The sequence below is a fragment of the Antennarius striatus genome, chromosome 2 (genome assembly GCF_040054535.1).
Source record: "Antennarius striatus isolate MH-2024 chromosome 2, ASM4005453v1, whole genome shotgun sequence".
In the NCBI taxonomy this organism is placed as follows: Eukaryota; Metazoa; Chordata; class Actinopteri; order Lophiiformes; family Antennariidae; genus Antennarius; species Antennarius striatus.
In genome coordinates, this window is record NC_090777.1 from 28531656 (window position 1) to 28558953 (window position 27298).

Sequence of the window (27298 nt, forward strand, 5' to 3'; positions counted from 1 at the left end):
TTAAACGCCTCAAAAGTGTACAACGCAGCTTCTGTTTATGTGAGAACATGTGAGCAAACCCCCCCCGAATTAAAGTTCAAGCCGTCGTCTCATTTTCCCTACAATAAAAAAAAAAAAAAGCCCACCTCTGGCACGACAAAGCAAAATGTGGGGGGCACACCCTCACAACCGTCATGCTACCATCAGGCATTCAGGCTCCCAGTACCGAGCACCAGTCCAGATGACTGTGTCGAATTTATACTGGATATTCCATTTCCATTTGAAAGGTGGTTAGTAGCCATTGAGCAGTGTTATCGTGGCAGCGCAGACAGAGAGAGGCTGCCCCCACCCCACCCCCCACCGGTTCCTCCCCAGCTCCAGACGAGGAAGCCATTGATTTGATTCACACTTTAAAAGCCAGGTCAGGCTTCAACAACAGCAAGCTTATGGAAAAAACCATTACCCCCGGTGAATTCAGAAATGTTAACCTGCCTGCATGTTCAGCCATCATGCTGCCCCCCCCACCACCACCAACATGAACTGTCCTACACAGATGGAGAGGAGACAGGATGGATGGAGAGAGAACTCTGTAGGCTGCTTCTCAATGGAGTTTTGCAGGATCCACTCAGAATGACTCATGCAGCCTTTTCTATTCGCTTCTCATCCAAGGCCACTTACTTTACACCTCCACTCAGGCATCGCTAGCACTCCGTTACTTTTCCTGCTCATCTATTACTACTCATAGCCTCTGACATAGTGTAAAAAACCGGTAAAATAATCCCAGAGAAATGCCTGCCGCTGCACTGAAACGGATTTAACAGAAATTGCACTTCACAAAATGTTATCATTATTATATCTGTCTGGGTGAAAATGTCAAAATAGTGTGTTAACACGTTAGAAAGTATCTTGGTTTCGATTAAAAATGAACAAATCGCATGACGTTCATATTTTAATAGGCATTGACATGCAGTATGTCAGAGTAATTGCATCAGCGGTGATCCAAGCCAGTGTTTGACCTGCTGTCTTTGCACGTTTTGACGGCGGTGAAATGTGACAGTGTCGGTCAGGTTAATGCAGTGCAGGAGTTTCTGCTCATCGGGTTTAGAGCCCAGATCGGTTAATTAGACACAGATTCCACAACAGACACAGCTTGCTATCGATCAGACGGGTGAAGGAAGGGGACAAACACAGCGGGCGCTTTCGTTAAACAAGAGTGAGTGTATCAACACTAACGTACGCGTGCACGCTCATTTGTCGTTACATTAGAAGTCAATGCATCAGTTCTGACAGAAGGAGGTTGGAGGAAAAGCTTTATGATTTGCATGTGTATTTGCATAATCGGTCGTATTCGAGCCCGCCCTTTGCAAAGCCAAGTAAGCACATTTAAATCTGAATATAATATTTTTTTTAAAAAGGTCATTTAATCAAAAGAAATAGAGTGAACGAGGTGAAAAGCTAGAGAATGAAGACTAATAAAAAGACAAAAACAAAAAATACGCACTACCAAATGACATGCCTTCAAAACTATGAAATCACACTAGTGGGAATTATCTAATTATCTAATAATTTACCAAAACTTTACCAACATTCACCAATAAAACCACTTCTTCATTCTATTTATGCAGAAACCATCCAGTCCCTTTCTCTGGATCTCACAGACATACGGTGGAAACCAAAAATTCTAAATTTAGATCCACATCAACCAGATTTATATCAGATTTTCACTGGTCTCCTTCAGTTTATTAGCCAAACTTTTTGTAATTTTTCAGATTGAATGTCTGAAAGCAATGATGAATGGTCTTTCCCTTTTATAGTACATGATGATTTAAAGAATGGGTCAAGCTGTCAAAGTGAACAGCGGCTACTTTGAATCTAAAATACGAAACGTATTTAGGTTTGCGACAGTTTTTAGTTGTTAAAATTATGGATATGTGGTTGACCAAATCTTTTACCATAGCATACACTCCTGTATATATACTTTCAGAATTTAAATGTAAAAATATTATTAAATATACCATCAACAAACTCAATTATTGCCCCCATTCAGAAATACAAATGTTAAATGCAGAATGTTAAAGTTTCTTGATCCTGATCTGCAACAGAACTAAAGTTCTTCATCTCCAGGGCACAACTTCTGCAAAATTTCAAAAGAATCATTTTGGAATTTAAACTGTACTCTCTACTAACTAACAAACAAACAAACAAACAAACAAACACAAACAGACCAACAAAGTGCATTGAAACCATCACTTCCTCCGCTGTGGTAAGAATGTACTGAAAGTAGTGACGGGTATTTATCACAAACAAAAAAAAAGATGATAGCAAATGGCTGAGTAAATACAGGTGTGTGTGTGCGAATGTGTGTGTGAGTGTGTGTGTGTGTGTGTGTGTGTGTGTGTGTGTGTGTGTGTGTGTGTGTGTGTGTGTGTGTGTGTGTGTGTGTGTGTGTGTGTGTGTGTGTGTGTATAAAGGAAAAAGTGTGAGAAAGAAAAAGACAGAGACCGCTTGGGACCTCATCTCACTTTCATGTGGAGGTGAATACATAAATAATAAAATTAAATCATCAAAAACAGACCAAAATAGTCTCAACTGTTCTCTCTGTGCACACACACACACACACACACACACACACACACACACACACACACACACACACATACAAAATCACGCATTCCAAAGTCTTCAAAGTTGGTAACAGTCTTCAAATTCAATAATCCATGTATTAAAATGTCACTATGGTGCCAAAAATAGATTTTTTTGTACAATAGTTAAAATAGAATGAGATTGGAGATACCAGACTTCCTGATTAAAAATAGATCTTTTCAATAAAAAGAATTGGCAGTCATGGCGTTGTGTATCTTCAGGCTCTGATATGCTGTGTGCTTCTGTAGCTCCCCATTATCTGATGGTAGAGGTGTAATCTGCTGGGTGTCAGGGGAGCAAAAGGACTGAATAAAGGTATTTTAACATTTTCAGGCAGGGTAAGAAATCTCAACCCTAGTTGTGCCATTTCAGTTTCTCACTTAACTCAAACTGCTGCCTCCTAAAATAACTTGGGTGTTTCTGTGAAACGCTTCATATGACACCATAAGATAAGACAGACAGGATGCGTGCAGCAAAATGAGAGGCTGCAAAAAAATGTTAAAAAAAATCTCACAACATCCCAGTGCAACGAGCACAAAAACCAACTGCGAGATGTGGGGGATTGATTTGTGTGCGAGTTTAGCAAACGTCTCGTCTCGACAATGCTTGGGTTTCGATAAGGGAAAATCACCCACCTGTGATAGATGGCTCAATATTTGCTTTGGGTGAAATAAAGTTTACATTGTGCTCAACAATTCGCCCTGACCTCGAAGAGAGGTGACGTACTGGGATGTCACAGCGTCAAAAACCATCATCTAAATGGATCGACGACACGTTTTGAAGGTTCTGTCAGCTCTGAAACCGAACGCAGCCTCTATAGTCCAGCTCAGCTGATGTGATCTCTCTCCACAAGACACTCTTATTAAGCAGCACCACTAAAAGCCGGAGGATTCTCTTACTAAACTAATCAATACAGGACCTGCCTTTCAGCGGTCCCAGGAGAACCTCAACTCCACCCTTCATTCTTCCTCCAGCTTTAAAATGTCCCTGCAGCTTCAACTCATTCATGGAAGGCAGTGGGGGGGGGGGGGGGGCTCTGTTGGAGGCTATCGTGCAAGCGCGTGTGCGCCGGTGTGATTCCAAACTTCAGGAGGTGAAACAGGTGAAAGTGGGTCCTGTGAGGTAGAGCCGAGGAACAAAAACGCCCGTTAATGAATAAATTGGCACAGCAGTCAGAGGTGAAAAACACTCATCTGGACATACTTTTATTGTCCTGTCTCAAACAGGAAGAGAAGATTATGAGGGAGTGACGCACCGTTTATAAATATAAATTCATTCTGCAATTCTATCATGAAAAAAACCCATAGAAATATGCAAATATGCAAATACAGACAGATGGTTGAGGAAGGTGCAGAAAAAGCAAGAGAGGTTTAAAGTCAACCGGAACCGTCTCATGATGCTGTTTAACCTTTACAGACATGATGTTTGACAGATTTGATTAGGAGCTAATTAATGATCAAGTTGTTCACAAACTTTACAAACTTATTTTGGTGCATCTTTGAGAAGGAAATTCACTTTGCATCACTTTTTGTTACTCGTGACCCACATTAAGATCATTGTTCTGCAATCCAGCTGCTGCACACGACGGTAACACCGAATTATCCCGCCGTGCTGATCCATTAGGATTGTTGCCCACTGGGGTTGAGGTTTATGAGCAGCGCATGCTCACAGTTTCCTCCGGTTTTTTGGTGCTGCATATATTTCGTCAGAAAAAGATGTTAAATTTCCCGAGTTGAAGCAGAAATCAAAGCCTGGGGGGGAACACACCTGTAGCGACAGATTCTCCGGTTTGACGCTCTAACCCAAATCAGAGCGTGAAAAGATGTTACGTAACACCTCCCTGCCTTCCTTAAGCAAGAGCAGGCGGTATTTTTATGTTTAAGCATGCCCATCTAACAGCACAAAACACAAAAAATTGGGAAAGAGAAGAGCATCCTGTCTGAGCTAATGAGACCCAGATGACTCGCTCTGTTTGCCCAGATTAAACTGTTGTTGGTATAAACACTTCTTTCCACCCAGAAGAAATGACAAATTCAGGCTTTAAGAATGAGAAATAAAAACGTTTCCTCTACTCAGGCGTGACTACGGGACGGCCTGCTGAACGGCTTTGGCGTCGTGATGCTGTCAAACAGCCACCAGCAGAAAACTGAAGTCAATCTAGTTTACATTCACTGAGCTGAAAAGGTGAAAGTCAATGAAAAACATCTTACAGCTGTGGTGTTATCACAGATTTATATGTGATTCTTTGGTCCAAGAAGAAGAAGAAGAGAGTGCTTCTCTATCTGCATCCCCTCTTTTTGACTTTAACTTCTTCTTCTGGGATTGACGGTATTTTCATGGACTGACTGTACTGTAATTCACCAGTGCACTTTTAAACCAGATCAATACCACCAGCTCTAGTTTGTTATAACATTACAATCTAGGGCTGAATATCTGATTCTGCTAACACCTCGTGGTCGTCCGGCATGAAAGACCCGTTAACCAGTGGCATAAAAAAGGAAACCTGCGCCGAGTAGTGATGTACCAGCTTTCATAAAATCATATAGATGTTAGATTATCATGTCAATACGGCGACAGGTAATAAATTTTCATGTTCCAGCTGAAATCTGGGACATGTCCACATTTTTCAAAGAAAGATTACTTTTGTTTTCTGAGGCTTATCTCTGTGACTCAAACACTTCCTGTTGTTTGAAAGTTAAGGACACAGGAGAAAATTACCATAATGTACGATCCCCAAAAAAGCAAAAGTCACAACGGCATACATTAAAGAGGTTTTCATAGCGCTCCACCGGGTGCTAATAAATCAGAGTATTACCAGATATGAGAGTTGAGTGAATCTTTTTTTTTTTTTTTTTTTCTGGGAGGATTATAATTCCAAATTCTGAATCCACCTGCTGCAAAGACCTTGAACGCTTTTTTCCCTTTAAACTATCTAGAAGGAGCCGATATGATAATGCACAAAGCTTCGGGGCAGGAGCTTGTCTCATTTCTTCTTCATGTGATACGGCTGCCGAGAACGGCGAAGACTTTCACAAAAACAAGCCTACAATGTTGAGAACTAGCATATAATTTGTGTTCTCCTATTCTGATTGTATTACATTGGACTTAATGGCTGAGGGTAGTGTGTCTGTATAAATCACTGACTTTTCTTTACTGCTTTATTTATTGTGTTAGCCCTTTTATATAGTCATGTTCAGGGACATTAGGCCGTAATGCTGCTGAGACATGAATCAATACTTATGAATTACAGGGCTCTGACTCGAATGTCAAGGTACTTCAATGCTGTACCTTGCCTGAAATGTATTTAGTGAGCACTGAGATGACGGATGCTGGAAGCTGCTGCACTTAAAAAGGAGGATTCTGTGAAATTCAGACCAGCCAATCTGAGGGGAAAATATTATATAAGGAGCACAATAGGGACCATTTGACTTTACTTAACACGCAGTCATTCACCAACTCGTATCAAGTCAGTCAAAGATATACTGATGCTGACATTTGGGAATAGTCAGCTGTTTGTGGGCATGAGTCGAGCATCTGACGTCAGTACAGAGGAGACGAGAGGAGACGAGCTCCTAAAACGTCTTCCTCTTCACTGGGCTGTAGAATCAGTCAGATGAAAGTCTAAACTTTCATCGTACACCTGCATAAAACACTTTTATTCATGTTTAATATTTCATTATATATGTGGTTTTGTACAAGCGGATTGCCTTAGGAGAGCTGCATTGAAAAATACATACTGTATATACAGTATATATATATATATATAAAACCTGAAATATTTCATTTTTATGTGGTATCACGCGTTTTCTTCGAGTAGCAGTGGAGAGGATCGATATTCCGCCCGACCATCACTTTCTTGACCTCTGCTGGTGTCAACAGACCCGAGTGTGGGATGATATGAGCTCATCTGACCAGTTTCACTTCACCGTTAAGCGACATGGAATTTACAAAAGAAAACTATTTCAAAACTAATCTTCCAATTCATTGAGTCCACTTCTGCTTGTCGTCCCTTGTTGACTCATTCCTACTCTCTCTCTGTCTCTCTCTCCGCCAGCGCCCATTTCCTTGTCTCCCCCCTTGGCCTGTGCGATGCCTCTTACTGCCCTGTACACAGTATTAATAATTGAGAGCATTTTATGCAGACAGTGAGTTTCGGTGCCCTGAGCTCTTCGGTCACGGATTTGTGGCGCTAATGCTGGGTGGCAGGCCGGTCTGAGGCCCCGTACTCCCAGTCCAGGGGAGGACACATCTGTCTGGCTGACTGGTCAATCCAGCTCCCTCCCACCCACGCAACCCCCAGCACACTCTCCACAATGTGCGCTGCACAAACTGCAAAGTACAGTTTATGGATGACCAAATTGCACAGACAATAACCCTTAATAAACTCCAAACACAGTCGTACCAGAGATACAAGTTATGTGAGATTCAAGCCGTCGTTCGGTCCATATTTTTGTTCCACATACGAGAAAAAGTCGAGATACAAGCTGTGATTTAGGACGCCGCTAATTGGTGGAGAGATACAGCATCAGTGAGACCGGATCTCATTCTTTACCAAATGTTGGCGGATGGATACAACATCATTGAGGCCGTATCTCGTTCTTTACCACGTGTTGGCGGATGGATTCAACATCATTGAGACCGGATCTCGTTCCCGTTAAACACACGCTCATGTGTTCTTGTGACTTTTACGTTTTTTTCCCATACTTAATCATTGTTTACTTAACTTGTATATAATTAATTGTACACAGTTAAAGTCTGCACATCTATTGTTGATAAAAATATTTTTGATGAAATGTTGTTGTTTTTTCATAATTTAGGGGTTTGGGTTTTTTTTACAAGGCTGAAACTGATTAAAAGGATTTTTGTTGCCGAAATGTTGTTTGACTTACGATCTCAGTCATGGAAGGGATTAAATTCGTGTCTCTGGGTTCTATTTTATCTGTCATCTGATGTGTCTAATAAACACAACAGGTCTCACTTACATACACAGAATCACATTATTTAAAAGAGAAAATGTTAGGTTTCTAATTGACTCCTCTCAGTGCTTGGGAGGACAACTTAAAATTAGCCATTATTCAGAAATTTAAAAAAAAAAGTCACCAGCGCTACGATGAGCCAGATTACTTACCCTCTATCTTCATTTTTAAGGGGCTGCATGCCAACCACGACATCACGATACTATTTACATTTCAATCAAACGCCTTTTCCCACACGGCTCCTTTACAGTAACACATATTCTCTTGGAGTACACTATCATTCTGTTTTACAGCACACTACGCCCTACAACATATGTCTTGCTTTGCTCATGCAAATGTGTGTTCATACAGGGTTTTACTCGCTGGTGTGGCAGCGGTACATTGTTAGTTAGCAACGTATGCAAAACCCTGATTCTTTGCATCATTTCCCTGCAGGTTCTCCCCTTTTTGTCTTGTTTTTCTATGTTTTTGAAGCCACTTCAGAACTCCAGTCGGCTCTTCTCTTGCAGATTTCCATTGATTCTGCATGCAGTTCGACCGACTTTAAAACAGCTTCCCTTTCAGTCTGAACAAGTTTGGAATATAATATGATTTTTATGAGTATAACGAAACAAAGATTTGCTCCATATGTAAGATGATATGAATGTAAGGAAGAGCAGGATATTCCTACCTAGGGGCCAACAGATTATATAGATGTATTAGATATGCCAGTATCTATTTCTATTCAACAAAAGCTAAATTTACTACAACGCATTTCATAATGTTTAGCTTGACCTCGGTGTTAATGTTTATCAAATATGTTCATTGTGCTGAAGTCAAAATGAAAAGTGGTGTTAGGCTGACCTACATTATTCCGTGGCAGGATATTAGAAGCACCTCCTGGTATGATGCAATCATGCAACACATCGCAAACCGTGATCACAATTTCAAATTCTATCATTTTCACCTCTCTGACTCCGTATAAGAAAAAAAACATTAAAGGCAAGTAGACTTAAGGCAGCAGCCTTTAAATTAAGCTGCTTTAGAAGTCGTGCAGCTCGTGTGTTGGAGAGAATCGCAGTAAAAGGATTCAAATAAGATCCTCATAAATATTTGTCCTATAAGCACACGTCTGGGTTTGGATGCGTGTGCGTTTGCAGGAGATTAAACACACGCACAGCACAGAAGTTAAGGTGCAGGTGTGCAACTGAGCACGACAGAGCGTGTGTGTGTGTGTGTGTGTGTGTGTGTGTGTGTGTGTGTGTGTGTGTGTGTGTGTGTGTTTATCGCAGCGAGACGAAGGTGGGAATGGATGATGGCGTATGGGTGGGGCGCTCCAGTCCTGTCGCCTTGAGTGCATCAGCAGCAGGAATTGTTCTGTGCCCTGTGGGGGCCATCTGACTGTTCTGTCACCCCCCCCCACACACACACACACACACACACAGAAGGCTGACTCTGCCTTAAAGTGCTCAGGACCATGCTACACTTCGACATGCCTGATGTTTAATACATACACGGGGAGAACATTGAGAACGCCTCGGGAGAAATACAGTACAGCTTGTAAAGGGAGGGGGGGGGGAGTTTTTTTTGTCAGTTTGTTGAACAACCAGGAATAAAGTAGCCCCTGTGCAAAGTGTGCGTGGGCAAGCTGCAAACATAATTACCTGAAATTCAAACAACTCAATGGTAAATTGGAAATATACAAGAACCAAAGTGAACAACCGCTCAACAAAACACACTCGTAGTGAGTGGGGTGCATCTTCTGAGGGGTCACAGTGTGAGTCACAGATTCATGTGATAGGAAATATAAGTCATACTCATTTAATGTTGATTTAAAATAACAATATTCTCTATGGTGAACACCTTTACAAAGGTAAAACAAGGTGACATCCAAACATCAGGACGGAGGATTTCCTCACCAAAATGAACATCCTCATAGAGACCAACCTCTAAACATACCTGACATTTTCTTTTTTTTAGATCCACATATTATTCCTCAGGAAATAGTAGAAATTGAAAAAAGGAAATAAATAAAATCTAGGTCTCACAATGCATCAATTTTTAAAAAAAAATCCTGTTTCCACCTCTTTATTTCAGATCTACAACTGAATTTCACAGCGTCCATCATTTCTGTGAGCATCTATTGAGTAATTTTGATGCATTTCCGCCGGAAATCCCACAACCCAGGTGAAAATAACCTTCTTGGCGGGGAGGAGGGACGACAGCCGTGAACTTGAAGTGAGACGCCGTTCTAAATGTGCTGCTGTTAAAGTGGAATTGTGGTCACAACTTCACAGTGAGGCAAGACTAAAGGCCTGAGGGGGAGACCCTCCTGTTTAAATCCATACAATGAGTGTGACAGGGTGAGCTTCACACACACATACATACACACACACTGCATATGGTGCATAGTAAGTGTATTTCATTCATCCACATGCACTGATCCTGCAGTGGAAGTTCTACTCACACCCACGCATCCAGCTGGTTGTCTCCTCTGTTACAGGTGAGAATAAAGCCTGATCACATTTAAAGTTGGGACTGTAACAGCTTCTGTATTTGGTGGGTGTGTCGTGTCGTTGTAGACCGGCAGGAGTAAAACGTGCAGCCAATAAGCATCTTAAAAAGAAATAATTTTTAAAAAAAAGCATCCCCAATGTCTCCAATAATTTATCATTGGAATAAACGTCCAATTGGTATTAAAATGAGCCCATAATTAATCAGCTCTGTTGTATAAGTAGGACTGACACCTCCCTTACTAATCATCAAGTACAGCAACCCACACCCACACACCACCCACCCACCCATGGCCATGAGTGGACTAATTTTAGGACAGCCCCTGAAAAAAAAGGCGATATGAAGTGTAGCACATGCTCACTGTAATCAAAACTTTAAAGACCCCCCCCCCCCATCACCTGCACGATATTATAACCCTCGATGCATTCATTTAGGATTGTGTGCATGATGTAAGCGCGCCCGTTTTCCCAATTTGCAAAGCAACTTTCACACCTCGCTGCCCAAACGCACCGGTTAGACCGCACTTCGGTGAGAAAGCCATGAATGATTGATCAGACAGGTGGAATAGGGCATGGAATAATTCACAGGCGCCAAGGGGGGGTGGAGGTGGGGGGGTGGAGGGGGAAGCTGGCACGCTTGAGGGTCCAACACTGTCCAGGTGTCACCAAAGTGGAAGCCAAAAATGATAAGGAGGCAGATGAGATTCGTTGCGCTCACTCACCCCCCGGTGCGTCAGAGGAGCATCCCGGTGTCTCAGGGCCAGCGCTTCAGATGAGTTCTCCTAGGACAGCGCGCCTTGATCCTCACTATCATTCTTTGCCAAGCTCCACAGCCTCACCTTACTCTTCTTCTTGGGCATCACATGCAAAAAAAACCCAAAAAAAACCCCCCACAGCTGCAAGTCAAAGGGATCGTGCCGGTGATCGTTGTTTCGGTGTTCCGGCCGTGCGTCTCTCCAGATGTGGAGCAGAAGTGACAGCGGAGGGTTCCTATTTGAGGGGATGCTGGCGCGCAGCTCGCCTCCTGCCTTTCTCATCTGACTCCATCAGCTCTCGATCAGGCAGCACCATGTGACTGAAACCCCCGTCAAGACAGGGAGCGTTTAACAAACGTGTTTCCGTTAACAGCTTTCAAAATAAAACGTCCCTTAAACTTTACGCCTGTACAGAAACAGGTTGCAATCTGGCATGAACTAAAATAATAGAATAAACATCAAAATGGGTTTCATTCGTTGTTACCAAAGATATCATTACACCTAAGCCATTTGAAAGGCATGTGCAAATGAGAGGACATTTTTAAATAGACCTGTTGTGTTTTTTATAAAGCAGGTAAATATAATTCATAGCAACAGTTTATGTAAGGGTGATGCATAACCAAAAACCATAATATCCAATGCAATGAGTGCTTTATTAAGTTTATGTTATTATTATTTTACTTAGGTTGTGCACAAGATCTATAAATGGTGCAAAGTGCATCCTTTTAGCTTTTCATACTAATCTTTGGTGTTTATTCTCACTATTGTATTTGATTTCCTCATCCTTGAATCTAAGCCTTAACATATAGTGGCAGTAATTTAACATATATCTTGAGCAGTAATTTAAATCAGTAATTGTAAATTCAAAGTTTAAAGCTTTGCTTCTTTAAAATCTTCATTATTCATAAAGGCTTTGCTTTATAATGAGACCTGTTTGCTCTTTCCTGTCAGCTTGATGAGCTGTGCTTTGATCGGTTATTGATTGACACACATCAATTATTATACAATTAACCTCTGGTTTTTCAGCTTCATAAAGCTTTTAACTTTGACTGCTTTGTCCTTTTCCTGTGCCGTTCATGCATCTAGATTATAGGCAGCATATAATTTGAATGTTGATTAAATTACACTATTAATCCGGAGAAGTAGCGAGGAAAATCTGTCAGGAGATTAATTTCCAAGACTGCTTCAACCCTTTTCTTATATTTTGAAAGACACAGAAATAAATTCCTGTATTTTTCCAGCTTATATTACGCTTGACGAATCTGTGCTGGGCCCCATTCATTTTAAACCAGCCTCACAGACGACCGCCACCAGGCGGCCAGTGTTGGAATGACAACCATGAGGCTCTCATTTCTTGGAACCATTATTTCTTCTGGAGCATAATCCCATGATAAATTATTGACATGCTCCTCATAATAGCCTTTGAATTTATTCTTTATTGAGTCTGCTTCTTCCTCAATGGAAAAACAGGGCAGGAGAGTCCAACGAGCTTCTGCATTCTAAGGCACGTGTATATTTTTAAACTTAATAATCACGGCCATAAATACAGACAAAAACATACATACTTGTCAGACAAGCATTTGTGGCTTCAATTTGGAGCAGTTTAGAGTCTTGCGTATTTATAAATGTTATGTCGTACTGAAGAAAGCAGCTAATCTTGCTGATTTAAGGTTATGAATTATTTGTGTTAACAGGCATTACTTGTAATTAATTAAAAAACATCTTGAGTTGTTTCTATTGCACACAGTCATTTCTCCTATAGATATATTTTATCCCTGCCTGAAGATGTAAGTAAACTGCTGTTTTACCATGGTAATTTAGGGAAATGACATCATGTTTAAGAGCAAGAAGGACACAATTTTTTTGCCTCCATGGAGGATAAATTACCTCTTTAGGTGGAATGAAATCTTTCTTTCTTCTGTGCACATCTACAAGAAAGCAACAGCGAAAAAGAAAGGAAGTTGGAAGTAGAAGCGACGGCCTCTAAAGTCTTCCAAAGACAGAACAACCTTGTTCTTTTTGGGGTATTTTTTTCTATTGTTGTTCACCGTGAGCCAGACTCCAGGGCCTCGTCCACAATGCAGGTCCCCTCAGAGCAGTGAACCACCGGCCGTCCTGTCACTTCAAATTTGTGTCTTTGCTGAGAAGTGCTGCCCCTGAGGGCTTTGAGACACTTGTCATGAAAGAAGTGTTCTGGACACACGAGCAAAAAGCACCGAGCGAGTCGATACGGAGGTGCTGTGCACAATGGAAGTACAAGGAGAGCCTCCATCAAGGCCCCTAATAGCTCCATAACAGTGACCTTATTTCAGCCTCAGCTCTCCTCTTTCTGTCTTATAAATATGTGCACTCTCCGACAGTTTCATACCACACGTTTTAAAAACATGTTCCAATCGTGAAATTGTGAAGTGTGAGTGAGTGAGTGTAACTACCACACTCACTAGCTTGGAGTGTAACAGTGAAATGTGTCATGTGTCGATGTCATCTGTTACGAACACATTGCTCGAAGTTATTTAACAACACATTTAAAAAAGAATTCAATAACATGTCAGACCAGCTTGTGTGTGGATCTTTATTTTATTCGGTTTATGTCGTTTAAGTTTTACTTAAACCCACAGGACTTAAGTTCACCAATCAAAATTTAATTCTTTGCAAAAATAGACAATTCATATTTCTGTGCAGAGGTTTTTTTTAAAAATCTTGGAATACTGCAGCCATGCCCTGTAATCGTGGAGTCCTGATTTCAAAAACTTACCACACTGTGAATGCATCATTATTGCAACCAGCAGAATGATAAATTAATAATGATTTCATCCACTGTGATCTAAAAATGTCTCATATATGTTGGTGCAAGTGGGCCTGCAGAAAAAAAGCTACACAGGGTACATTACTGGTGACTGTTTTGTCAAAAGTATTATAGCCACTAGATGGTGATTCTATAATATATGGTATAAAGCCATGAAACATGGCGAATGTGCAATCGCTCAATGAGTTAAATTCTTCCCGTCATATTTACAGTAACAGAGCAAAAACTACTAGTTGGATGCAACATCTAATTATGCACAGATTACATTTGTCGATGACGTGTTTGTTCTAAATAGATGGATAACGAGTGTTAAAGTATGAACTTTAAGTCATTAAGAGATTTAAATCTAAACAAGTACCAGACAGCTCTTAGATGGGCTTCTAGCATGATCCTCAAATTGCAACAACTTGTCGTTAATATTTCAAAAAGATAAGAAGAGAAAAGCTTTTTCCCTAAAAATACACGTTTCTTCTCTCCAGCTTCTATAAATATCCTGAGATTATTTTTGGAATTGGAGAGGAGCTCCTCCCCGGGCGAGGATGGAAGCAGGTGGGCAGGGCGGTGTGGGATGGCGAAGACGAGAAGAGAGGAAGAGGACTTTACAGGAGCAGGATGGAGGAGTGTGTGATGAAATGAGATGTGAAGTGTTCCCTCACTCAGGCCAAAGAGAGCGTAAAACATTCATCAAGCTGGCGAGGAGAGAGGTGGGACCTTCCTCCATGTGGTCCATGAGAGGAGGGAGGAGGAGGAAGAGGAGGAGGAGGAGGAAGAGCAGGAAAGGGACAGTGAATGAGAGCTGCTTTTAAGATCTTTTCTATTATAAATAATAGCGTGCAGAGGGTGGCTACCCAGAAGGCAACTGGAGATCCAAACCAAATGTCTCAGTGGAAAGGAGGTCTTAGAGCGAGGAGTGGGGGGGTGAGACAAAAGAGACGCCGAATGTCAACAGGAGGAGAGGTTGAATCCAGGGCATCTCCATTTCACCGGGGGGCACCCGCCCCAGTATTGATCCATTTTAGCCCAGGATAATCTCATCTGTCAGTTTGAGTGAGTGGGACAGAGTGTTGGATCTGGATTGATGTATGATAACAATATGAGACCAAAGAATTCTGTCAAGCAGTCATAAAAATAATCTTGTTATCCAGGCACTTGTCAAATGCTTCAAAAAATCCTGAGTAAAACACACATAAAAGTAAAAACAATATAAAAAGGATAAAAAGTTCAAATTTAATTTAAAAATTTAGTACAATCTGGAAAGTAATAAGTAATAAATCTGCTTTAAGAAGGGATTTAAAACACATTACTGAATGTGGATTTTAGATTATTTGGTAGAACGTGTACCCTACATCCTGAGGCTGCGGTCGTCCGGTGGTGGATGCAGTCCCTTTCCATGACACTATTGGATATCTTCATCTCATGTCTCTTCCTTAGATGTCTCTATCACACATCAACACACAAAAATGGCAGAAAAAAACAGTTTAAAGAAGAGGAATAAACAGCCCACTGACTGCCCTGACTCCAGTGTACATGCTGGTGTGACCTAACCTGTCTGCACATCTGACAAATGTAAAGGCCGTATAACCAAATTGGGCTGTTTTCAACCCAACAAGTATAAGTACATATCTAGTGACTACCCTGAATAAATCTAGAGCTTCATGTCTCTGTTTCTGCAGCTATACACCCTGAAGAAGATGCAAAGTGAGACTTTTAAGTTTTTAATGACTCTTAATCATTAAAATAAAGACCTTTTAAGTTTTAAAACTACCTTTGAGTACCTTGACCAAGATTCATCGCATATTTTTATTCAGAATTCTTCCACCTTAATTAAACTTAATATATGTTGTATATGAAAAATAACTTAAGGTTTTAAGATGTCAAAAGTCCACATATGTCCATGCATCCTTCATTGTTAGATATCACAGAGATGGCATGGGGTAATAAGTTTCTATTACAGGGAGACTGGCTTTTATAAAGAATGTTGTGATAATGCACCAGGCAAATCAAAAGCAGCATGTACAGAGAGAATTGTGTGTTCAGCAGCGGGTTGTGAGGACTCTAAATAAACAGACCTTTCAGGGGAAAAATGTCATTTTGTAATGTCACTAGACATTGTTCGAGCCTTGCTTGAATTATGGTTTGACTGTTCCCAAGGGTTTTGATGGTAATGTGCTGCATTGTCCGCATTTGGACACTTTTACAAAAAGTGCGCTGACTAGAAATGACCGTTAAGGGAACATCCCATGAAATACAGAACGTGAAAGATATAATAAAAGAAAAGAAATAATTTATGCTGTGAGTCTTGTCCAATATGGGAGATGCCTTGACGCAACATCCCATAACCTTTTGAAAACGACTGCATTTCTTACCGATATAAAATATCCGATGGCCCTGAATGCATCGCTTAGAACTCAATATCCCAGGATTCATTGCGCGCGTGCTGTCACGCAACGGGCATCGCACGGCGGCTAATGAGGGAAAGCTACGTAGGTAATTTTAATAAATGAACACACACACACACACACACACACACACACACACACACACACACACACACACACACACACACACACACACACACACACACACACACACACACACACACACACACACACACACACACACACACACAACGGGTTTAATTACAACAGCTTTAACCATCTCCATCATTCTCCCTGCTGCTAACGCTAGTTTTTCTCATAGAGCAGTGATAACATGTTTTCTTTTGCACCAATACTGCTGCTTTATGTGACATCAACTACCACCTGGGTATAAATAAAGTTTTGTTTTTTTTTAATTAAATTGAATGTAACTTTGTTCACCACTTTGACACAGCTGTGCTTCCTCACACGGACACAAGATGGCGCTGTTCAGCCTAAATTCTCCACCAGCAGCGCCGTAAACGGGAGAGAAGGTAACCCGGAGTTCATCAATACGCGTTCAATAATGTAAATAATTATAAATTATAAATAACAGATTACAGACAGTTTTTTACAGGCTACATAAAGGTGACATTACCGTAGCTATAAGGCCTTTTAATGTGGTTTGAAATACTTTACATATCTCACAACAGTAATAACTTGACTGTTTAAGCGTTTTAACGGATCACGTGTCAACTTTATTACAGCTTCTACCGACCGGTTCATGCCCTTACCCCCGCCACCCCCCTCCATCCCGGCCCCCCCCTGGTTGACCTACCCCACCGCGGAGCCCTACACCCCACCTCCTCCTACTCCTACTCCTTTTACACACCGGCTCGTCAACACCCACCCAGTCAGTCAGTCACCTCAAGTCCGGGCAGCGACAGGACGGAGGCGGACGAACGGGCTGCGGTCGGTCCGGCGGTGCGTTCAGGTTCACCAGAGAAACACCGGCGCTGACGGGGGGACGATGGGACACCGGTACCTGGACTAGGACAGAAGCTGGAAGCCACGCTCAGATCTCCCCCCCCACCCCGACCCCCGTTTCCACGTCGCTTTCCACCGGCTCTTCCACGCTGTTCACCGCTGACACAATGGGCTGCTGCAGCGGGAGATGCACTCTCATCTTCATTTGCACTTTACAGCTGGTGAGTTGACCCTTACTGCTTCCCCACTTGTTGTGTGACAAGATTCCGCATGAGAGGACAGAGTTTACCTTAACCTGGTTTGTTGAATGTCTGGTTCACTAGATATTAAGAACAAGTTCTGTTCAAGGCTTGGGTGTCACATGTTGAAAACTGATAACCAGGGGTGTGAAATATCAGTCAGCCCCAGAAGTTCTACAAGTCACTGGAAGCAGGCCACCAGAGGGACACTACAAAGACGTTCATGCTGTTTAGTTGTTTTATTTTTGTATTTGTTTTGCACAGCAATCAGAATTTGCCCCCCCATAATGTAAACCCAACACAACGATTTTTAATTTTTTTGTTGGATCCAACTTGCTCACATCATATTTTTGTCAGCATGAAATTCATACTAATAGAGAACTATTGAGAAAGTATTAACAGTGCTAGAACATTTATTTAAACTTAAACCAGGAGTCACTAAATGGTGGACCGTGGGTCTGAAGAAGGTTCTGTTCAGACGTAATATGACAAAACGATGAAACACTTACGGTTCCAGATCAATTACTACCTATTTAAAATAAAACGAACTAATGAAACCCCTCTTCTTACTCAAACATTAAAGACATTTTCATTGCTCCTGGGGGGCCTCTGTTGGCTGCAGGACCTCCCCAGCAGCTGTTTTTTTCTGCTTATGCATCCAGCTTTGCTTGCTCTGCTTCTTTTTTGATCTTTTTTCACTTTAATGATGAGTCTTCAGTAGTTTCACAGAGGTGGACAGTATTGGGGCACATATAGGGTATTTTGTGTGATGCATGATGCAAGTGCATCAGTAATTTGATGGATTTTACAAAACAGTTATTCCTTCAGAGCTAACATATTTTTCAGGGTAAAGTTCAAAGTTACTGCTACCTCAGAAAATCAAGACTTCTACTCGTAGATATATTTTCTCTTGGCTCAAGTATTTAAGAAATGTTCTCATCTAAAACTCGAATGACTTTGGGAAGCATTGATCCACAAACCACAGCAGATGCAGGGGCTTGTATTAAGTTAGAGCCTTTTGGTTTCTGATCAGTGATTTTTGACATTTTACTGATGGTAGCCATGAAGTCTCAGTTGATGCTTCCCTTTGTCTCGCAAGCCAACACGCCTTGGCTTCTATCCCCAAGTAGTGCTTAGTTGACAGGGTGTGACAGAGTAATAAATGGTGGCATTAAAACCAAGCTTGCTCACACCACAAGCCCCCAAGTAAACGTTCTTAATAGCTAAGAAAGCAATCCAATCTCCGTCAAAGAAAGAGTTAAAGGTTCAATATGTTATTTTGTGTATGAAGGAAATTTAGAAAGAATATATACATGAAATCTAAAGCTCATGGCCACATAAATAATCATAGCATCCACTTCTTTTTTTAATAATGACCTATTCCTTGAAGTCACAGTTCTGGGACCTTCTTATGGGAATTTCTTGTTATCTATCAGGATTCACAGTACTTAAAACATCAGATAATCGTAATCACACAACACAAAGAGCTACGGGCCCATCTTGAGGGACACACCTGTTTTCCCTTCCCAGACTTCAAACATCTTCTCATTAGAAAGAGGGCGGTCAACCATTTGTTTGAAGGGGTTCATAAAGCTGTCAGTGGGCTGCCTAAAAAGTCCCCGCAGACTCCTGGAAACAATTTTATTTTCTTCTGACACTATTTCTAGATGTTCTGACATTTCCTGTCTGCAGAAACACACGTGCAAAAACCACACCTGCACACTTTTGATGAGTTTAACCCACAAAGAAGGGTTCCATTAAACCCTCCATGACCTTTTCAGAAAGGTCATCAGGTTGCACGTGCCTGCGTATGGGTGCATACGTGTGCACGCTTGCAGGACTATACAGGTGCAGCACTGGCCCCCGCTCTCCCTTGGATGAAACCTTTGCATTTACAATGAGCCCGATTATTCCCAGTCCATTACAAGGTAAAACTACCATTAACAAAACAACATGTTATCCTCAGATTGTTAAAAAAAAAAAAGTGGCGTTATAAACCACTGCGTGTGCTAATTAGCCCGACAGAGTGCTTTGATCAAACCTCTTTTGGCATCTCGGCCATCCCTTAATTGAATTGTGGTGCGTTTGCCTCATCAACAGGCCGAGCAGCGGGACTCATCTCTCTGGGACAAAAGGCAACAGATAATGAGCCTGTATTGATTGAAACGCCTCCCCCCCCCCTCCCGCTGCAGCCTAACTATTCCAGACAGTGGGACTGGATCACTGTCAGAACCTCCATCAGCTTCGAAAGCCAAGGATTGGCAGGAAGCGCTGTCTATCTAATGATTTGTTTAGAATCTGAGACATAGGCAAGCTGGTTGATTGAGGCTTTGACCTAAAGATGACCTGCAGTGGGAACATTTCCATTGGTTATATATGGGACATGGTCTAGACATACTGTGAATGTCAGCGACCGGCCATGAGGAGGGTCTTTCTGAAAGGAGTCGATGGTTAATGTGGTTTTGAGGACTTCGTGTGATTGATGATGGAGGCCTTTTCATTGGTCATGGTCATTTTCTGTTAAAGGGCAGATGGGCAGACCAGCACATAATCACAGTGGACAAGGGTAATGAGCTCAGATCTGAACGGTGACCCTGGAAAAGCTTCGCCATAACTTGCTCTGGCAGCAGTGACAAATACCCCTCCCAATCAGAGACACCCATAAGTTAATCGGTCTTCTGTTGGGTAAAAATTACAGCCTTGGTAGGAAGGTAGGAAGTGCAGCTTTGCTGACGTCATACAAAATGACAGAAATTACCAAAAATGCTTCTTTGCTCTCAAGCAATGAGGAAAGACTAATTGCCCACTTTGTAATAGCGGATGGCTTTATCTGTGCCTCTCTCAATGGGCTGACAGATAGTAGAACTCTTATCTCATCTAAATCCTTAAAAAACTAGTCAGGCCCACAATGCGTCTGAACATTTAAAGGTGGTATTTTCGATCAAACTGCCCTCTTCCCTCTTCCTCTCTTGAAGACATAGCTGGAGAATTGTATAACTTTGTAGAGACGGCTTCAGAGACGAAGACTGAGTTCAGCCAAAGTGCTTCCAAGAAACTTTTGTTATCTCCAAAGACACGGTAGTTTCCCTTCACGGGCATCACGTCATCTCCCACACACTACAAAGGATTGGAGCTGTTTTCTTCCCCACTGCTAACTTATTTGCTTTATAGTATCACTAATGTCAATTTCTGCTTGAATAACTGTCATCTTAGCTAAACTGGGTGTCTGACTCCCACCTCACAAATCTCCCATTTGCTGACACGTGTATACAAGCACTCTCACAAGGTCTTTGCCCATAGCTTTGATATTAATGCATCTATTATTAAGAATAATTACAGCCGCTGGGGAAATTACAAGGTAATAAAATGTCGTATGGCATCAGGACCGGGGTGTGAGAGTTAAAACTGTACTTTGCGTCTGTGTTGTTCACCTTCTGCAGCTGTCTTGCATCCGCTGAGATGGATAATCCAGGCCTTTCTGCTGCTATGTAATCTCAGTCTGTTTTGCTAGCATTCCAAGAAGATTTAACTAGTTATTCACTAGTGATATATGAAAGTTGCTCTTGGAATATCTCACTCACTCTTTTGGTATTCTTTTTGCTTTTAAGAATTTCCGTCTCTTCCTCGGGGTCTTTATGGGTTTGGCTTTTGGGATGATTGCCGATAGCAAAATGAATTTCCTTCAGAATGCCAGTTTGCAGGAGGAGATAGGCCAGTAGAAATAGACTGGCTCATCACATCTATGTTATCTCTCTCTCTTTCTTTTCCTTTGTAATTGCCTCTCTCTGCCTACTATTAAGTTTTCATGAAATCTCTCTGCTCTCTGATTGATAGTCCCGAGCTGAAACACATTTCCTTTACTGTTTGCCGTGCACAGATGGCGTCAGAATAAGATAGCAGCTCTATTTGTATAACTATTCGAAAAACAATATGATAGCATCTCAATCTGAGCTACCCCGAGCACACACAAAATGTAGTGTCAATGTGTGTTTGACACAGATTGTGATTATTGTTGGTTTGCCACAAAATAGGTGCATGTGCCAAATGCCATCAGATGCCTATGGCAATACCTTGTGAGCATCTTAATATCGTGTCTAAAAGAAGCCGCACCGATATGTGATGAGGTCTTGAGATTGAACGTTAACACAGAGGTAATAAATGATACTGATTGTAATCATCACATTTATGTTCTTCTAGGGCTGACGCAAGACATTAAATATAAAATCAACCAATCTTGCGTTTAGATTTTTTGTTTAAAGGAGGGCTTGTGTAGCGACCTTTTTGTTTTCTTTCCCCAAGAAGAGACTTGACCAGGATGTGGTGTTTTATTTTGAAGGCCATGCAGGTCAACATAATTAGCTGCTGGGTTTGTGTTTGTGTGTGTGTGTTTGTGTGTGTGTGTGTGGGGGGGGGGGTGCAAATTGGCCCGCTGGTGTTCAGTGCAGACTGTGGTCTCTTGACATAGGCTGTGCTGATTGTTCTGCCTGAACATCTCTCAACCACCGGAGGTCAGACGTCTGACAAGTCCTGCCTGGCCTTAGCTGGAAGTCCCAGCGCCAGTACCAAAGTTGATTAAACAAACAGAAGAAATGTGTGTGTGTGTGTGTGTGTGTGTGTGTGTGTGTGTGTGTGTGTGTGTGTGTGTGTGTGTGTGTGTTTGTCGTAGGTCACGAAGCAAGGTAACTGCATCATAAATTCACACGCACGCCCCTTTAGGAGCTCCCTCCTTGTATGTCATCATCTCTCCAGAGACCCTAATGCATCTTGGGTAGTCATGGATGAGAAGCGCCGCTTGAATGTATAACGTGTGTCAGGAGTGTACAAGCTCCGCCCCCATTCGTGCATCCTTTGTTAAAACGCGACGAGGCCGTCCTCCTCCCCGTTTTCCCTCCTCGCGGTGGGTTTATTTGAATTATTGATTACCGTCAGATTTATCAGCCAGGCCTTTGTCACGGGAGGTTTAGGGGAGATGCAGATAAGAAGGTGGAGACAAATAGGCACAGAACTGGGGGGGATGGGTGGCAGTTAGACTTCTCGCTCTCTGCAATTATGAGCATGACCCTGCAGACCTGAGATCTTTATTTTTAGCTTTTTCTTTCACTTCTTTTGTTTGCACAGAAACCTTAATATATTCTGGCACTGAAGAGCCTGCAGGAAATGAAAACCAGCCTGTCAAAAGATGCAAATGGGATTTTTCTCATGCGGTGACAGACAAGTAACTGGAAGTGGACCTTTTTGTGAGTGGGCCACACGGAAGATGTATCTCAGTTCAACCTGGAATGTTCTTCATTTCTACTTTTGTGCGAGGGTTTTTTGTCAAGCTGAGATTATACTAACCAAATTTTACAGTTTCCCTGGTGTTTTAATTTAAAAAAAAAAATCTACATTTCCCCCCGTTTTAATGTAAAAAAAAATAATTAGAGTTTCCCCAGGGTTTTAATTTTTTTTTAAATTACAGTTTCCCCGGTGTTTTAATTAATTAATTAATTTATTTATTTATTTATTACAGTTTTAAAGCATCGACCGTCTTGTCTATGTCAGTTTCTGCCTATTACACGTGTGTTCTTTCTAAAATCACATCCCTTTTTCCCGAAAGGCTTTTTCTTTTTTTTTACAACTGTCGGCCATTTTTAATGGCGTCCGTTTAGCAGTCCATTAATTATACGGCCCTGCTGAAGACCTGGGGCTGGCAAATATGAGTGTCTGCACGTGTGCCCATCCATGTAGAGGCCGTGAGTCCCTCTGTGTGTGTTCCACATCGACGGAACTTCAATATTAAGCACTAATGGAGATAAAAGTAGAACCATTTGCTCGCCTGTTTCTCTACTTTCCACTCCAACGGTTCCACTGGTGTCATTTGTTCTTGTGCAGCATTGGGGAAAAAAATTGCTTTGGGAGCTCCACAGCTGGGATGTCTTTCCTGACTTGTCACATCCAGTTGAATGGTTGTAATGTATATTTATCCCCCAACAGCTTTGAGTTCTCACTTCTTGTTTTTACAAGCGGTTGATGACTTCTCCGATGCGTTCGCTCTAATTGTGTTGCGATCCGGCGGCTGGATGGCAGGGATGACTTCCTCTACTGGTGGATGAAAGATTAAGATGGATGGGATTATGATGAAAAGAGCAACATCCCCAATTCAATTATTGGAAGTGGAGCTGGAGGGTACAAACTGCTGACATCTGTTTGCACTTCCTCACTACATATGCTTGATGAGTATATCGTCTGTCACAGCTAAATTCCCAACTTGTTAAGTGGGGCAAAATCTAAACAGTTTTTGTTAGAACTGGGCCATGGGATGGCAGAAAGGGAAAGGGGATTGGCTGGTTTTAACGTGTCCTCGTTTCGTCACTTTCCCATCCATCCCAGCCATTGTTAGCGAGTTAGGATTTTATCCTGCGCTGCATTCTTGCCCTGCTTTTCTTCTCTCAGCTCCTCTGAGAAATCAAAGAACTGGTGTGTGATGCAGTCTGCTGTCTCATCTCTCTTTTGCACACAACAGTCACGCAACAAACAATAAATTTGGAAGCACATGAAAAGAACGAGAAACCTCACAAGTGGCGTTGGGGGTTTAGGCTGTAAATATAAAAACCAGTGCTGCGGCGTTCTTGTTCAAGTTGATGCAGCAAAGTCTAAATTTGTCTCTTATGGTCCAAATGTTACCGCCACAAGTAAAGTGAAAGAAACGTTGGCTGTCGGCAAAAGTGTGGGAAAAGATGAAGAGAGGATGAGAGATGAGTATTTTATGAAAGATAACAGCCTCGTCAAGAAGGATGTTTGCTGTCAGTCTGTGAATTTGGGTCATCTCTCAGTAAATCTTTCTTCATCCACTCAGCTCATTGATTCTTCTTTCTTTTTTTTTTACTAAAGTGGTTTCCAATCGAGCTTTTGCATCTGTAATCCATTTCCTTTCTGATCTTTATCGTCGTGAACGCAGCATAATCCTACATAAATGGGACTGCATGAAAGTTGTGAACAAAATCATCCAAATTTTATCTAATCTTATTTTATATTAATGTCTTGTTAAGACTGAATACATTCTGATGTACAGACTAAAAGTGTACATTAACTGTTGTCTGAACGTTCATTTTATGGTATTATCATCCCTCTCAGTATTTTCTGCACTATAAGGCGCACTGGACTATAAGGCGCACATTCAATGAATGGCCTATTTTAAACCTTTTTCATATTAAAGGCGCACTGGATTAGAAGAAGAATCTGATTATAAGGCGCACCTTCAATGAATGGCCTATTTCAAAACGATTTTGACAAATAAGGCCCACTGGATTATAAGGCGCACTGTCGGTTTTTGAGACAATTAAAGGCTTTTAGGTGCGCCTTATAATGCGGAAAATACTGCTGTTAGCAATAATATCTAATACCTGATTGTGTAAGTTTTATATCAAATATGACCTAAATGCTGTTGTTTTACATCGTACTTAGATGCATCCTCATTACGCGTCACTCTTCTGTTTAAATCTTACAGAAGCACGTTGGAGATCATTATTGTTTTACCTCTGAGCTGTCAGCAAAGGCAGTTAAGAGTGACGTCTGTATAAATGAAGGAGCTGTGACACAGCAGGACCAGATCCTTCCCCTCCAAACACAGGATGAAACAATCCACTATTTACCCGGGAAAGCGATTAGTGATGTATGAATGCTCAACACATCAGAAAATGACCAGACTAGATGCAGACACTGCTGTTTTGTGTTATGCCTCTTATGATTGTGGAATGCCGCCATGAAATTTGGAATCACACACTGGAGCTGCATTTCACTGCCGTCATTTTGGTCATCATAAACAAAGAAGGCATAGAGGAGGGTCTTTGTCACGGCGCCGTTGTCCGATAATTGTATAAAGGGCTTTTGTTGCAGCAGGATCATGCAGCAATAAACTAGTCATTAAAATGTTATCAAGATCATTTACAATGGTTCTGTTATATTCAAAGGAATGAGTGAATGGAATTCAGCCATAATTAATTTTATTATTCACACTCAGAATTTGCCTCCTGTCACATCTCAAAATGTTTTCTAAACTAAAAGTAAAAATGAAACTGAATTACTTTCTTAGTGGACAATTTTATGTCCAGTCATCCACGTAGATTGGCGCAGATTTTCTGGATTCAGTCTTATAAGGAAAGCGAATAGCCGATCTTCTGTAGAAATAGAAAGCTCAGTGCCTCTGGGGCGGCTTTAAGGTCAGCTGACTGAACCGATAAGGCCACAACTTTTACTGTTTTATCATCGACTGTAGAAGAAGAAGAATACACTTTAATGATCCCTTTGGGGAAATTATCTTTTCACTCTTTTTACTATAGATATTGAACATGCATATATATAGAGAGTGTGTGTAAAAGCCCCTGAAACACCACACACACCAGGGGCCTGCCATGTTTACACAGTGGGAGGCAGAGTGACGGGCAGCTCCATCTTGGTGCGCCCCAAATGAGCAGCTTTGTGGGGGTTGCGGTGCCTTGCTCAAGAGCACCACTGCCAGCTCACACTCCAAATATTTTGGCCCACCAAAATAGAAATTCAAAGTCTGTATGCAGAGAAGTGTTTCGTTCAGCTGAATTGTTTAAGCTGAAATGAGCCAAACTCAAGTATATGGAACTAACAAGTCACTGTGGACTCTTGTCTGGAAGTTGTGTAGCTCCGTCGCTGGAACACGACAACATCACAGACCACAAAAGTTTAAAGTAGATTCCATTGCCCAAAGCGAGCCTCAGTTCAAAGCATTCGGCTTTTGTCGTGTGTTTATTGGTTCGGTGGCTCGCTGTGTTGTGGGTTTCCAAGAGCACTAAGGATTAGCATGTTATTAGCACTGAGACCACTGGAGGTTCAGTTCATTGTATCTTAAATAAAGAGCTGTTTCCCTCCTAGCCTTTCAATAGACAGTTTTCCAAAAACAGGCAGTCTGTTTAGCACCTCTCATGAAGGGAAGTTCAAAAGGAGACAGCCTTGTTTCACCATGCAGACCACATTTCAAACAGCGAAGAAGAAAGTGGCTTATGATGGCACCCTACCTCTTAATACCCGTTTCACGACTGCTGGACCAGGCACCACGGAGGGCTGTACCCAATGAAAACCACACACATAGTCAGATTGCCCCCATTAGTTACACAAGGACCAGGCAGACAGCGTAGGATAGTGACTTCATTGGGGCGAGGGGTGAAAAAATGAACCGGAGAAAGTTTTTGTGAAGTGCTGCGAGGCACAGACGAGTCAGGGCAACGCAGGGCTTTCATGGACAAAGAGAGAGAGAGAGAGAGAGAGAGAGAGAGAGAGAGTGTGTGTGTGTGTGTGTGTGTGTGTGTGTGTGTGTGTGTGTGTGTGTGTGTGTGTGTGTGTGTGTGGTTGCCATTATCTTTATTTATACACAGAACAGTTACCCATTTTATGACTAATGTGTCATTAATCCAGTTTTATTCATTTTTAATTGAATAGCTAAACACATATTTAATGTAGTGTTAGTGTGTCGAGTAAAATAATAGTCTGTCCTCTTTGTTCTCACTAAACCCTAAGCCTGTGAAGAAAAATTAGCATTAATTGCTGACATTGTCTCCTAATTTGTTGAAATCCTCACTTTAACTTAGTCTGCATTGCTACATCTGAGGATGCATTGATTTATGTGACAAATATTTATCAGTAAAACCGACACAGAGACCCGAAAGCCACTTCGATGAACCCGAAATGTCCTGATGAAACTATTTGTATCCTGTCGGATTTTTAACCCGTGTTCACGTTTCCGAGCAAACCGGTGATGACAGCCAGCGTTTCCACAGGTTTTCACCCAAAATCCACTCTGTTCCCCATCTGCCCCAGTCTGGGAAAAAAACAAAAACCCCAGCTATCCTGTTCGCCATCTCCCGACCCGTCAGACTTGTGTTGCGTTCCCCCTGGAGGGGGGTGAGATCTCAACAGTCAGATAAGTAATAATAGAGCTAGGCTAACGGCCGTACGGCTGCAGTTTGTTTTGGTTAATTTCCATATTGGTGAGAAAAATCAAAGAAAATGTTCAGGGCTGAAGAGAAAGTTTTTTAAAAAAAAGAATCAAAGGCTGA

The 27298-nt window shown here is 41.7% G+C and overlaps 2 protein-coding genes and 1 long non-coding RNA gene across 4 annotated transcripts in view; 1 reads left to right on the plus strand and 2 right to left on the minus strand.

Annotated features, from left to right (window-relative positions):
• Positions 1-11120, minus strand: part of LOC137601947 (uncharacterized) — a 39868-nt gene extending 28748 nt beyond the window's left edge. Inside the window, exon 1 of the mRNA XM_068324451.1 lies at positions 10813-11120. The gene's annotated coding sequence lies outside the window, so the exon portion shown is untranslated. The remainder of the gene's footprint in view (positions 1-10812) is intronic.
• A 2295-nt stretch (positions 11121-13415) lies between these two features.
• On the minus strand, positions 13416-17071 carry LOC137610525 (uncharacterized). Of its 2 annotated transcripts, none has more exons than XR_011038512.1 (3): positions 16935-17071; positions 14998-15088; positions 13416-14721 (listed from the first exon to the last, which is right to left on the minus strand). It is a non-coding gene; the product is annotated as an uncharacterized lncRNA (long non-coding RNA). The 2 variants fall into 2 exon arrangements; XR_011038513.1 differs by having other exon boundaries at positions 14993-15088.
• Positions 16893-27298, plus strand: part of nkain4 (sodium/potassium transporting ATPase interacting 4) — a 41675-nt gene continuing 31269 nt past the window's right edge. The window contains exon 1 of the mRNA XM_068338120.1: positions 16893-17216. Within this exon, the coding sequence (XP_068194221.1) occupies positions 17163-17216 (54 nt within the window). The 5' untranslated portion in view covers positions 16893-17162. The remainder of the gene's footprint in view (positions 17217-27298) is intronic.